General features: G+C 34.5%; 3 protein-coding genes across 6 annotated transcripts in view; 2 read left to right on the forward strand and 1 right to left on the reverse strand.

The window, feature by feature from the left end:
• The window catches only part of LOC108976888 (supervillin), a 423,491-nt gene that overhangs the window by 361,146 nt on the left and 48,899 nt on the right, over positions 1 to 13,446 (reverse strand). The gene's annotated exons all lie outside the window — the stretch shown is intronic.
• On the forward strand, positions 10,755 to 11,963 carry LOC108976899. Of its 2 annotated transcripts, none has more exons than XM_018946322.1 (3): positions 10,755 to 11,001; positions 11,228 to 11,481; positions 11,569 to 11,963. In XM_018946322.1, exons 1-3 carry the CDS (start codon positions 10,965 to 10,967, stop codon positions 11,722 to 11,724), a joined length of 447 nt encoding a protein of 148 aa, XP_018801867.1. In that variant the 5' UTR covers positions 10,755 to 10,964; the 3' UTR covers positions 11,725 to 11,963. The 2 variants fall into 2 exon arrangements, with proteins under 2 accessions (XP_018801867.1, XP_018801869.1); XM_018946324.1 differs by having other exon boundaries at positions 10,758 to 11,001; positions 11,279 to 11,481; positions 11,569 to 11,952.
• On the forward strand, positions 11,978 to 13,000 carry LOC108976901. The gene is made up of 3 exons (XM_018946326.1): positions 11,978 to 12,296; positions 12,370 to 12,560; positions 12,625 to 13,000. The coding sequence occupies exons 1-3, from the start codon at positions 12,245 to 12,247 to the stop codon at positions 12,712 to 12,714; spliced, it is 333 nt and encodes a 110-aa protein (XP_018801871.1). The 5' UTR covers positions 11,978 to 12,244; the 3' UTR covers positions 12,715 to 13,000.

The following is a 13,446-nucleotide window of genomic DNA, read 5'->3' on the forward strand; positions in this document are numbered from 1 at the left end:
CTTTTAACTTAGAAAACGGAAAGTAGTAATTAAAATTTAATTAAAAAAAACATATTAACTACATTTTATTTAAAGTTAAAAATATTTCCATTAAAACTAGCGAAACACTCAAAATTACAACCAAAAATAAGATCGSCGCAAAGTTGAGTATGCCTAAATGGGTACTATGCATGATGGGAAGACATCACTTGACTTTTTAAGTGTTGATCTCAAGAGTTTGCCATTTCACTTTGCTTTTCTGATTACACAACACCATATAGAGACAAGTAAACTAGCAAATAAATCGAAATGCCAAACAAGATGAGTGACAATTGAGTGGTTGAAGGAAAAAAAATGACAAGCAGTGGGCCTCAAAAGTGTGTACTATATACTACATATAGTAAAAAGTACATCAATTTCTTATAATTACCGTTAACACGTTTTTTTTAATACAATTTCAAAGCAGAGTAAATTGTTTTCATTAAAATTTTTTACATTTCATTAGGCATTTAACGAGCAGCCTACGCCAGTCAGCTTGTGAATGAGTTACTTTTTGGGTAATAGTAAAAAAGTACTATTGACGCATTTGGCATTCGTTCCATCAGCTCAATTATGAGGTTTCTTCTAAATTTTATTTTTAYCTAATGTCAAGTGTCATTTGGTACAACTCAGCGCTGAGAAGCCGTTGACACTTCAATATTTACGTTGTCGAATTTTTCAATTTATGTTGTGATTGGTTTTTGGCTATTCATCGTCACCGCTTTTTTTGCCATTTCATGACAATTATTTTCTTCTGCCTATTCTTCTATTGAAAATTAGGTAAAATATCAATAAACTCGGAGTGAAGTGTTTTTGACATTGTTGTAGAGCAAATAATTGATTTTTTATGCATGCCATTTTTGGTTGAAAATAGTGAGTAATTATGGCAAAATACATACATACATATGTACATACATATCAGGGGCATTTTTCATTTTATTTTAAAAATTTGTGTGTTTACTTTTAAAAGTTTATTGATAAACCCAGTAATATTACATATATTACAGACGAGCAAGTAGTACTGAATTTGTTTTAATTTACTTGAATTAAATTTACTTTATTTAAATTTTGTAACCGGGTGGTAACACTACTGACGTACAAATTGTATAGTTATAATATTCCTTTCATTTTATCAATTCAATTTAATTAAAAATTTAGAATAAGTGGCATCACTTCCATGATATAACTTCGGTAGAAACAAGCAATTTTGTTAAATTTTTGGCACAAACTTTAATACTATGTTTATTTTATCAATTTAATTTAATATTAAATTAAACAGGTGGCAACACTTCACGGATACAAATTCGATTGAAATATTTGGCAAGTCTGTTAAATTTGATATTTCTACATAAAATTATTTTAATTTTATCAATTTATTATATCAAAAATTTTAAACAGCTGGCAACGCTTGGTAAAAAATTTCAACAATAAACTGTCAAAAACCTTATTTGTTCGTATATTTTATCAGATGGCAACACCACTTAAGTACAAATTGCTTAGAAATGTTTTACAAATCATTTGATGCTCAGATGATTTAAAACAGGTGGCAACATTTCACAGATACATACATACATATGTATCTCTATATCTGATGCATAAAGCAAGTTTCTTAAATTTTTGACACAAACAAAAAAATTTAATTTAAAAATAAGTAAACAGGTGGCAACATCTTACGAGTACAACTTTGATAGAAATCTTTCGAACTTCAGTTAAATTTGATGCTCCACTACAATAATATGTTTACTTTAGTAATTCAATTTAATAAAAGAAAATGTAACAGGTGGCAACACTTTCCTGATATAACTTCGATAAAAATTATTCGCAAGTCTGTTAATTTAGTTGCTCCAATACGACATTCTGTTAATTTATGGATTTAATTTAATAAAAAATAACAAACAGTTGGCAACGCTGGAAAAAAGTTTTAACTATAACCTGTCAAAAGCCAAATTTTTTCGTCTATTTCACTTTTTATGGCCTTTCTGAATAAAAATTTCAAAGCAGGTGGCAACATTTAACTTCAAAAATCAAAATATTTCGAGAAGCGCTTTTTGAAGATGTGAAGAGAAAATCCTAAAATCGAATTTCTTCAATTAAGCTATGTACTATTAAGTTTAAAATTCATCCTTCAATGTAAATTTTACTTTTCCTCAGAYAGCAGAATAATTTTAAAGCTTCAATATGTAGTCTACACACACATGCCACATAGAACAATTGACAGAGCAGCAACAAATAATGCGCGAAAAAATGCCGTTCACCTTCAATTCCGCTGAACGCAACAACCTGAAACGTTTTTTTTGTTTTTTAATTTTTCATACTAAGCATTTTTTGTTGCTGCTGTGTCAATGTGGCAGCATGTTGCCACATTGTTGCCTTGTTTGCTTTCATAGTTCCAGCAGCTGTTTTAGCTTTGGTCACCGCTTATTTGATTTGCTTTTATTTTTTGCAATTTTTTTTTACATTTTCGGAAACAACAGAGCAACAAMAAGAACAACAATAAAATATACATATACAAAAGTACCGTTGGAAACATTATTGTATTGCAGCTAATATGTGCTTGTGTGTACTTTTACCTCTCTCCGGTTTGTTCATGTGACATGGAAAAGTCATTGCAGTTCGTTGTGTTTAAAGGAGAAATTGTACGCACCTTCTTTTACGCCTCTCGTCGGTTCTTCGGACTTTCCAAAGCTACAAACACAGTGCCTCAAACTAGCAAAGTCACATTGTATTATTTCTTAACTGTTTTTTACTATTTGCAAAGTGAACGATTTCGTTATTTGTTTAAGTAGGTAAAGGCAACGGTTTTTCTAAATTCTAACGTGGTTTTGTTGTTGCTGTTCTTGGTATTTATACACGCCGCTTTTACTCACGTAATTGGTTTAATTTGATTTTGTGCGTACAAACTGATTGACTTTTAAAGTGTACGGCCATGCATGTGGCAAGTAGCGGCGACACTGTGTCGCCGGTCCAATAGGCATGACGTTGCACATTCAAAGTTGCCGATTGAATTTCTACTTTTTTCGCTTTTTAGAATGCGCTTTTTTGTTGTGAAATATAGCGCTATGTGAAATGCTTGCCTACAGCGTGTGATCCTGACCTAATTGCGTATTAGGTAATGACATTACCGCACAAAAGCATCAAATTGACATAATAAAATGTTGTAATAGGCTGCAATAGACATTAACATCAATTCTCGATAAGCTGAGAAGTTGAACGTTATACATTTTTAGGTTAGATTGAACAGTTTGAATCCTAATGTAAGCATTTCTACTTGAAGTCTCTTTGTAATATTTCATCGGAGAGTTTGCACAGGAGCACAAGCTCTCTTACGGATCAACTCAATACTTATTTAGATAGATTTAATTTAGGCATGCACCTAAGGTCTATTGTGACCTCCTCTCAGTCAAAGCGAAACACATAGGCACAGCAATTCCAATTCGGTTACATAAATTCAAGGGCCGTTATCCGGCATCTACAGATTGCTGAGCAGYCTACCAAAAGGTGCTAGGGAGTATTAGATTGTTAGTACAAGAGTTGGTAGATAGGTACTTTAAAGCCTTCAGTGCTCAGTATAAAATGCGAGGGACAAAAGTAGGCGAATGAAAACTTGTGAAATTGTAAGCACCTTTTCTTGGCCACTCTCTCCTCCTTGCGGAGCACCTCCTTCCTTCTCATTGTCCTGGAGGCAGATGTGGAGCGGACAAGCTCATCGGCCAGTTCATTACTGGCTACAGCTTTATAACCAGATACTCGAGATGAGGTGGTCTTGGTTGCGAGCTGAAAAAATGCCTTTCTATACACGATTTTGCTTTGAGTGCCGCTTGTTTATCGCTGAGTATAACTATATTTTCTTTGCAATAGTTGTGTTTGAGATTTATCTCTACACACTGACTAATAACAAAGACTTCTGCTTGGAAAATACTCAGAAAACACGCCATAGGTACGCGGTTCTGCGACGCCTGCACCAATACCCTCCGACGTTTTCGAGCCGTCTTTATCCGAATTGATATTGTTGTCCTTTAGCAGTAGTTCAAGCATGGAGTTACTGTATTCAACCTTGCTGCCGAGTGTAATTTTAAACTTCCTTGTGAATTTTACGCTTTCGGTAATGCTATCCCTCGGTAGAAGAACCAATGGTGTTTCATCACATAAGACCTTCATTTGCTGGGACGAGATTACCTTCCCTCTGCCATGCCGTTTTGCTGTCATTTGAAGAACAGTATTTTTAGATGTTTGTTTGAACACAAGCTGGAGCGCTACCGAAATTTGCGATGCTTGCGAAGCCCAAGCTGCCGTTCCAAATGAAATCTAGCGAAAGGTTTCACATTCATAGTGTACTTTCACCTGATGTTTTGGGTCGGAAGCGTGTCAATGCTGAACTCGTACCACTAGGTTACCATATAGGTTTATCAAAGATATTATTGATGGTGGCGAGACATGGGTTTATGAATATGGCGTGGAAGCTGTCGAACAATCTAGTTTGGTAATCTAAAAATGTGCTGAAATAGAAAAAGTAAAAATTCGCCAAGGGCACTGGAGGCCGTCCCAGCCGACGCTTATAGCAAGCCTTTGGAAAATTGGTTACAGTGTTGGCATGCTTATACTGGTTCCAAATTTGAAGTCGATAATACAGATTTGTATTAAAATATATAAAAAAGTRTTTWTTTTTTTTCAGTCCGCGCAAAATTTCCTCGGTTAGCTAGGGACGAATCTTGCGCCACACCTACAAGAACATTTGTTATACAAAACTGTTTCCACGCTGCATGCAAATTGTTATTACAACAACGGTCTTGAGATCGATAATATTTCAGAATTATAGGCATTCGAAAACAACACTTTAAGAATTAATCAAATCAGCGTCTGTTCAACTCGGGTTGCTATGAAACAAATCATGCTCCAGATTTAGAAGAATTTATATAGCAAGATCGGTCTTGAGAGCACTGATATTTGAGGATTACATGCATTCCAAAAGAAAACTATTTTCTGTATATTGTACATATAAAACTCACCTTGAAACCTCAGAAATATGCCAGAATTTGGTATTCTACAGACAAGCTTCGCGCAAACCGTCAAAGCCAAGCTCAAATCCACGTTGAAGTGTTGCGCATAAATTTATTGCCGACAAGTTCATTGGGTATACCAGAAAATTACATAAAATACTAGAATAAGACAACGGACTGACACATAACATAGTGTCTACAAGTGTAGGCATATTTATGAAAGTCATAAAAGCATGTAAAGAACAGTCTTCATACGACCATGTAATACATTGGTAGGTGTATAAATGTTGCAACAACAGCAAAACCACAAAAAGGCGTACAATATKTGTTATCAACGGTTGTTTAGTACAACATTCTAGAATGTTTCTGCTTTGTGAAAATTAAAAATTAGTTTCGATAATTTTTTTAAACTTTTTGTACTCATAAACTTGCCACAAAAAGCTTTACTGAGCGCTTATCAACAACCTCAAATTGCATTATAAATTGCTGCATTAATGGAAGCGACAGCGCTTTGGTCTAGAAGAAAAGGCTTAGTGCCTTATAAAATGGTTATTTATTCTCTTTTTAGTTTTTATTATTTTTTATTTTTTTTTTGTTCACATTTTTTTTTTTTTTTTATTTTTTTTTTGTTCACATTCTCTACTTAAAGCTTTTATGTTTATTTACCGCTGCCCACTCTGTATCAACAACATTTCTTCTGCTACAGTTGTTCTTATAATTCTCAAATTTATATTCTTGTGGCAGGTGATATCGCTGACTTGAAAAAAAATATATATATTATTTCATGCCTTTGATGGTACCCTTTCTATTTCCATTGTTTACACGCTTTACCAGCTTACGCTTGCTGCAACATAACAACAACAAATGCATGAAAAGAAAAACAAGTCGCAGCGTTTCTAGCCCACAAGTTTCWTACAGAACACACCTAACTTTTTCAAATCTATTCTGAAATCAATGTGGACCCCTGCTGGCACAGGTTTTTCTCGCATCTTCACTTTAAGTCCCGCGTGCGGCTCTTGACCATATGCTAATGAGTTAGAATAAGCCGGCACACTTGTTCATTTCTGCTGACCGCAACACTCCAACCTAGACTCAGTGGAATGCTGAGTTKTCTGAGACGCCTGTAACGGCATATAAGGTAGTGAACCGCTAYGTAAACGACATCTCTCCCTCTCTTAATCCAACCTAACATTGGATGTGATTATTARTGATTACGACTTTTTCTTTTTGTACAATTGAAATTCTAGCGCTGAAGGCTAGAATGAGGTCAAGTTATAATTCTGAATGCATTTTGTGTTGTTAAGTGATGCTTATTTACTCGTATCTTTGGGCTTATATCGTCATATTCGCTCGTTCAATTAGTAATAACCGTTTTCTGGACGATATTGCTTTAATATTTGTTGATAATATTGAAATTGCATTTGGTTAAGAAAAGCTTAAAAATAAAATTAAAAATATTTTTGTATAACTTTTTTCTGTTCTACAAATTTACCGTAATTAGTTTASATAAAATTTTGTAGTGGTATAATTCTTAAGCCTTCCTCGACTTTAATAATCAAAGTCTCAGTTGCTTCTTGGCCGCTTGTTTGGTTTGAATATATTCATACACCTTTTTAATGGTAATTCAATTGAAACAATATTATCATCACTTTTCATAAACTTACAGGCGCAGAAAAAAGCAAGATAATAAAAGCCACACTTAACCAAACAAAAATTTGAGTTCTGGTTAAAAAGTGGTTATAGTATATTGGTTGTAAAATGGTTATGTATTGGTTATAAAATGTTTATATATATTTTGGTTATAACTGAGAGCTGAAGTTAGAAATTTTATGCTGTATATATAATATTATATGTAACATGATGTAGTGAGTCGTTAGCAATAAAAAAACTCAATTTCAATTTTTTTATGATTTTTTTATGTTTTGTATTTTAGGTGACGATATGTACCACAGAGTGGGAAATTTAGCTAATTGGCCTTTAAAGTTATTTTGAACAATTGTCAACTACAAAAAACCGAATAGTCTATATGTGAGTGTTTTAAGCGTAATCATCAGCATGATTATGGAGAGAATAAAGCGACTTCGACAAACTTTTTACAGGAGATGTAAACTTTGACTCTCCTTGCAATCATTCGCCTTTTGTCTATGATAAAAGTTACGCGACTTTTCRCTACAAAAATCTATGAAACTGAACAAACTGTCTGTAACAACTGTACAGCTGTCTAGGACAGTTGTTGGCATTGTCCCAGGTCACAATTTACTGGTAAAACGTGCGAGACGCAAGGTCATTATTAGGTTAGGTTGGTATGTTCGTCTAATGGGGGACAAATATACCACTTTTAGTCCTTTGATATACCGGATGCAGTTCAGTTCATGGACCTAGTATGAGGAGTAGTCATCCTTAAGGATGCCTGAGCTTGACGAGAAATCCAATAGACTCTGCGGCCTCACTATCGATACCTCTTTCAGTGTATCATACCGTGGAGACCCCAGATGCTTACAGAGTACAAAAAAGATACTCCATTGTTTCCCTCATGCCTTGCTCTAGACACTTCCTCTTCTAGTCGTCTTGATTTGTTAGCCTCATTCTGCTGGCGTGTGTCATAACTACCGGTATCGTTTACGATGGCATACATATGTAGAAAATGCAGTGCAGTAGGTATGTCATTAAAGTCATTGGAACACACGGTCTGCTTATGTTCAGCCTTTTCTAGAACTAGGCTTAGAATATCGCTTAGGAACCACGCAGCTCAATGGACTGGAAGAAGTATCAGAGTTATAAACAAATCCTCTACTAAACAAAGCAAGTTCCAGATCAATGGATTCGTTGAGAGAACATTTCGATGAGCTGATAATTTCACGTTTTGGGCCGATCGATTGATCACCAAGATCATGTGATATCATACCGGTAGACCTTCTCCTTTGTGGTATGTAAAGACTAAAGTCTATAAAGTTTACAATCAAAATACTTAACGAGTCATCGAAATTTGGATTTAATGGATGGACCGTCTGAGACATAGCCACGGCCCACATTTGAAAGAGATGATCTTCAGAAATTATATACCAAAGAATGTTCTTACGAATGATAATAAACATCAGAAATTAAATTAGAAGTTTCTGCATTTTTTCTAGTTGGGATCACCCTTTGTAAGGACGTTTTAATGCTTTCAATTTATCAATTTTTCTGTCCTTTGCCCCCCAAAAAGGTTTTGATTTTTAACAAAAAAAAAAAGGCAACTCGTGTGTTGGCAATTAYTTGCCTCGAACTCAGTCAATGAACTACGTCACCCACAAGTGCCAAGTAATACACATTGTTGTTGGTATTTGTTTAATTTGTTATAAGTACTCAAAATGTGTGGATTTAACTACTGGCACATTTGGCAAACGCGCAAATACATACATTACCGTTGCACGAAAATATACATATATAATGTACAGCTATACTATATAGATATAAATTGAAATAGACAGCACATTTTGTTAAGATCGATTGAAAACACATTTGGGAAACACATTTCGAGTTCGAAAATAGACAATATTGAATTGGACAGCAAGAAAAAATCGAATGAATAGACAACGMGATAAAGACGAATTACGCACGAGTCGCAGATAATAAATGCAAAACAGCTGTTCACTTATTTTAATTTTTTTTTTTTTTTGAGATTTTTTTCTGCATTACGGCTACTGAAACAAGTCAACCACGCTTCTCAAATAGAAATTTACGCATTAAAATGCAAAAAGTCGCYGACATGTCACACAAATACCGTTACACGCTTAGGCAAATGACAGCGAATAAAAAGTTGTACAATATCTGGGTGCCTAGGGGAAGGAGGGCTTACTTTTGAGTGCGTGCAAGTACTTTTTCATGYGGGTATACTAATTATATACACATATGTACATATGTGCATACTAACGTATGAGTACAGTGCCTCTGATAAGTCCAAGTTGGCTAATGATAAAATTAGCTACGAAAGCGCACGCAAAAACGCCCAAAAGCAATTAAGTGAAAGACAATCCAATGACAGCTCAAAACAAGAAATAAAAATTGAAGCTAACAACAGCTTGAAACACGTTAAATAAATAATTAAATCTAACRTTTGTAAGATATGTGTATATACCCATCTACATACTTAGGTATGTGTATACAAATCAAATTAACCTAAATAGCTGCACATGCGCCTATCATAGAGACAACGTTGGGCATAAATATTTATAAAGGTGTAAGAAAAAGTTTTTACTGTGCTAAGAAATGTCACCAAAGGTAATTTCTCTTTTGCGGAAAAAGTCATAACTTCGACTTACTAGTACACGCCTTTAAAAGACACAATTTTCACGACTCGTCTTCACGTTTAATGAGAAACATTGCATTTTTTTTTACTTCCGAGGACGGAAATTTTTCTGAAGTAGTTGCTATTTGCGTTGTAGTGTTTCCTAACTTTATAACTACATATAAAAAATCCTGAAATAAACCAAAAGTCCTTAGGATCCCAAATCGATGTTTCGGGATTAGATGGAATTTGCTTCCGAGATATGAAAATTTATAAGGAAGTATTTTCTATTAGTTTTGTAGAATGTCTTTTTRACTTTGAAAAATTATTAAATCCCGAAAATATTCGGGATCCCAAAATCGATGACTCGGGATTAGAAAAATTTTACTTCCGACATTGAAAAATTATAAAGAAGTACTTACTATTAGTATTGCAGTATGTCTTTTTTACTTTTAAAAATTATTAAATCTCGAAATGTCCCGAAAATTTGCGTGATCCCAAATTCAATGTTTCGGGACTAGAATAACCTTCTATGTACGTAATATGTGTTTTTTTTTAATAATTATTAAAACCCGAAATATTTCGTAAATATTCGAGATCCCAATATCGTTGCAATATGTGTTTATTACTTTGCATAATTACTAAATCCCRAAATATTCCGAAAATAGTAACGATATCGAAATCGATGCTTTGAGATACTCCGATAATGCAAATTTCTCTAGAAATATTTTATGTTTGCGTTTTTTTCATTGGATAATATAGTTGTGAAATCCCGAAATATCACTAAAAAAGAATCGGGATCCCGAAACTTCRAAATCGGAAAGAAAGAAATTGTCAGTAACAAATAAAGGGTTTTGAATTTTTATAACTTTTTAACCTAAGCCAATAATGTCATCACTTTGGGTTAAAAGCGGTAACTGTACCATTATTAAAAAGATTTATATGGTCTATATGTTCGAAGAGATTAGATAGATGGTTTTCAAATGCATTAAAGACATTGTTGTCAACTAAATGCTTTCGAATTCCTTTATATTCAGAGGAAGAGTTGTGGAACAGAGCTGGTACCAAATTTTTTAAAACCTYCGATTTGGATATTTTTGAGGCAGATTTCTGTCCGTATGCCATAAGAACTAACAAAAAATTTTAAAATACCTATGATCGAAAACTTGAAGAGACCAAAATAATTCAGTCTAAAAAGGTCTTAACACTTTCACAAATCTCCAGAAAACTTAGGTTCAACAGAGAATAAAAATAACAGTGGTTTGAAGTCTTTATTATAAGGCGAGCGGGACTTAAATGATCTTAACAAACTATGAATAAATAAAAATATAAAGAAGTTCAAAACTGCCAACTCTTTTTCGTGTTTAAAAGAAGTTTTCAACACTTCAAGCCTTCGTCAAGAGATTATAGAAACCTAGAAACTTTTGATTTAAACTTTTCACAAACTTCTAATTTGAAAAATGAAAAATTCATAATCGAATAATAGTAAAAAAAAAACTTGGCTTACAAACAATTCCGAATTGTGCAAAATTTACAAAATTTGTTTACAAAATATTCGTGTTATGAGTTTGCGCAAATAGGTGTGCCTGAGACTTGAGGAAAACAAACAGTAGATCTAAACATAAAACGAACTACCATTAAATTAACTGTGTCAATACTGAAAAGTATTGTTTGCAAACAACATGAAGATACCATTCYTCAGCAGCTCTGCGCCCAAAGGTAGGCAAAGTGTTATTTGTTTTTGAAATTTTCGAAACTTAACTGTGGCAACAAGCAGAACTATCAAACTGCGAAGAGCTGTAACTTGTAAGCRATGTTTTTGCAAAATAACTGAAATATTTAGTTTGTTATATAACTAGTATCTAGTTACTGAACCAACTTGTAGATTTTTTTGTGCAAAGTAATATAAATTTTGACCTGATGTTCATCTTGCTTGTTGCCACAGAACTGCTTAACGAGGAAGATATCGGTACGTGTGGTTGTTGTTCACTTGCAGAACCCGAACCCATATCATACGCATCGGAGTTYCGCGACTTTCTGCAAAACAATGCGCCACTGGATTTYGAGACGAAAATGGCGCGTGCACGTCCATTTATATTCGCTAGTTTTATAGCGTGGCCCGCATATTGGCTTTATAGAGGCATGGATTGGAGTAACCGGGCGCATGTGGAGCGCTCGCTTGTCACTTACATCAATCGGGTGAGGGATTAGAAATGGGAGTACATGGAACCTCGAATACATTTTTTATTTTTAACGAAAATATTTTTTTCTTCTTCTCTGCTACAGACCTTTCACCACGCAAAGCTCATGCAATTCACCATACTCGGTGTGGGACTAATGTTTGCGGTGTACGAGGAGAGTCCACTATTGCTTAAGGTCAATAATATGCTGCAAGGTTTCGACGAAGAGGACTACCGTGCTAAAAACACCGTTGTTGATTGAGTTAACGGAAGTAGACGAGAAATTAACGAATGAAATTTAAGAGTTCTCGTATAAAGCGATTCGATTAAATTAGCAGACTCTGCAGAAAAGATCGCATAGAAGATGCATTCAATCAAAATTATCAAAATTATTTTCTTACTTAAGAACTCGAGCGAGCAAAACCACTGTGAACTTCGGCATTGAAGTTGGTTGTGGCAAATGCTTTATATTTTTGACTTCTGACATTTGTTGAATAAAATCTTAAAAATATATACAGCAATTTTTTGGTTCCAAAATTCGAAAACAAATTTTTGTATTTTCATTCAAGCCTTTGTGTGCATTTTCAAATTATGGTGGTAACAATTGCGCGTGCGAAACTACATATTTAAGATTGAGACAGCGAGCGCTGAGTACGCCGAGTTGTGTGTGAAAGATCTAGTAGAGTAGAGAACTAAAAATTTATATAAAATCCCGTGCTTTGAGTAGAACTGCAACTTTCTTTAGAAACCTAGTATTTCTTRGGCAACGTGCTACCAGCAAAATGTCGCTATTAAAAAATCTCTTCCAGAGTAAGACCTCCCAACCGGCTTACGGTGAGAATRGTGGGTTCATTTGAAAATAAAAACWTTAAATTTGAAAGTAAACATTATCTTCTCAACAACACAGTGCCACGTSAAGTSAACATGGGTGAGGARGTACGCCGTTTGATGCACAGGCAGGATATTGAAGCGGCTATGGAGTCTGCGAAGCCTTTCCTACTGACTGCTGCGCTAGCTTGGCCCACAGTTTGGCTGTATCGCGGTTTCGAGTGGCATACAAAGCGCGGTAAGGAGACGCTGCCGCTCTATATAAGAAAGGTGGGTCTCAGTAAATATGAATTRATCGAGGACGACCTTGAATATTATTTYCCGTATTTTGCAGACTTTCTTTGCCGCTAAGATTACACAGCTCTCAGTGCTTCTACTTGGTCTAGCTTATGCTATCGGCAGTACACAGCCACGTCACTTTTAATTTGACTYGTATTTTACTAAAATAAGGAAAGAAAGATCGGGCGGGATGCTCGAAACTAAAGCAAGTTCTAAAATAAAAAAATACTGCTTGTGTTCGTCTTCATGTTGCGGAAATGTCAACCAACAAAAATTAATAAAAATAATTATATTATATATAGTAATCAATTAGACAAATAATTGTAGGAGACTCGAAAATAAACAGCTGAAGCTTATGTAGCAGAAATAATTGTAACAAATCATCTACAAATTATTAAAGAAGAGCTGAAAGGACTAAACTTAAATGTAAACTATTTTGAAGTTTTATTTCTAAGTGTTAAAAAGGGGTGTTCTGGTCTATGAATGAAACTGGGAAAAAATATACATATTCTTTACTAGAAGATATTGTCGAAATCTGAAGCTGATCTTAGTGACTTTTTTTCGCAGCCAACTTCATGCTCAACCTCTTTACCAGCTAATACATATTTTACTGTGTTACTATCAGCTCAAACCACTTCGAAGGTCGCTAGTCACCAAGAAAAGTTTATGTTGTCTGTTTGGTGGGATTCCAAACGGATCGTTTCTGAGCTTTTGTCCGACAATATTAAGTGATGCACTCAAACAGAAAAGGCCAGAATTGATGAACAAAGTGTAATGTTCCACCAGGATAATGCGACAGCTCATACAAGTTCTATGACTCGCCAAAATCTCCAGAAGGTGATATATTCTCTATTACTTGTTTCGATCCCTTCAAAAT

The sequence above is a fragment of the Bactrocera latifrons genome, unplaced genomic scaffold (genome assembly GCF_001853355.1).
Source record: "Bactrocera latifrons isolate USDA-ARS-PBARC rearing strain unplaced genomic scaffold, ASM185335v1 scaffold_81, whole genome shotgun sequence".
NCBI classification, from domain to species: domain Eukaryota; kingdom Metazoa; phylum Arthropoda; class Insecta; order Diptera; family Tephritidae; genus Bactrocera; species Bactrocera latifrons.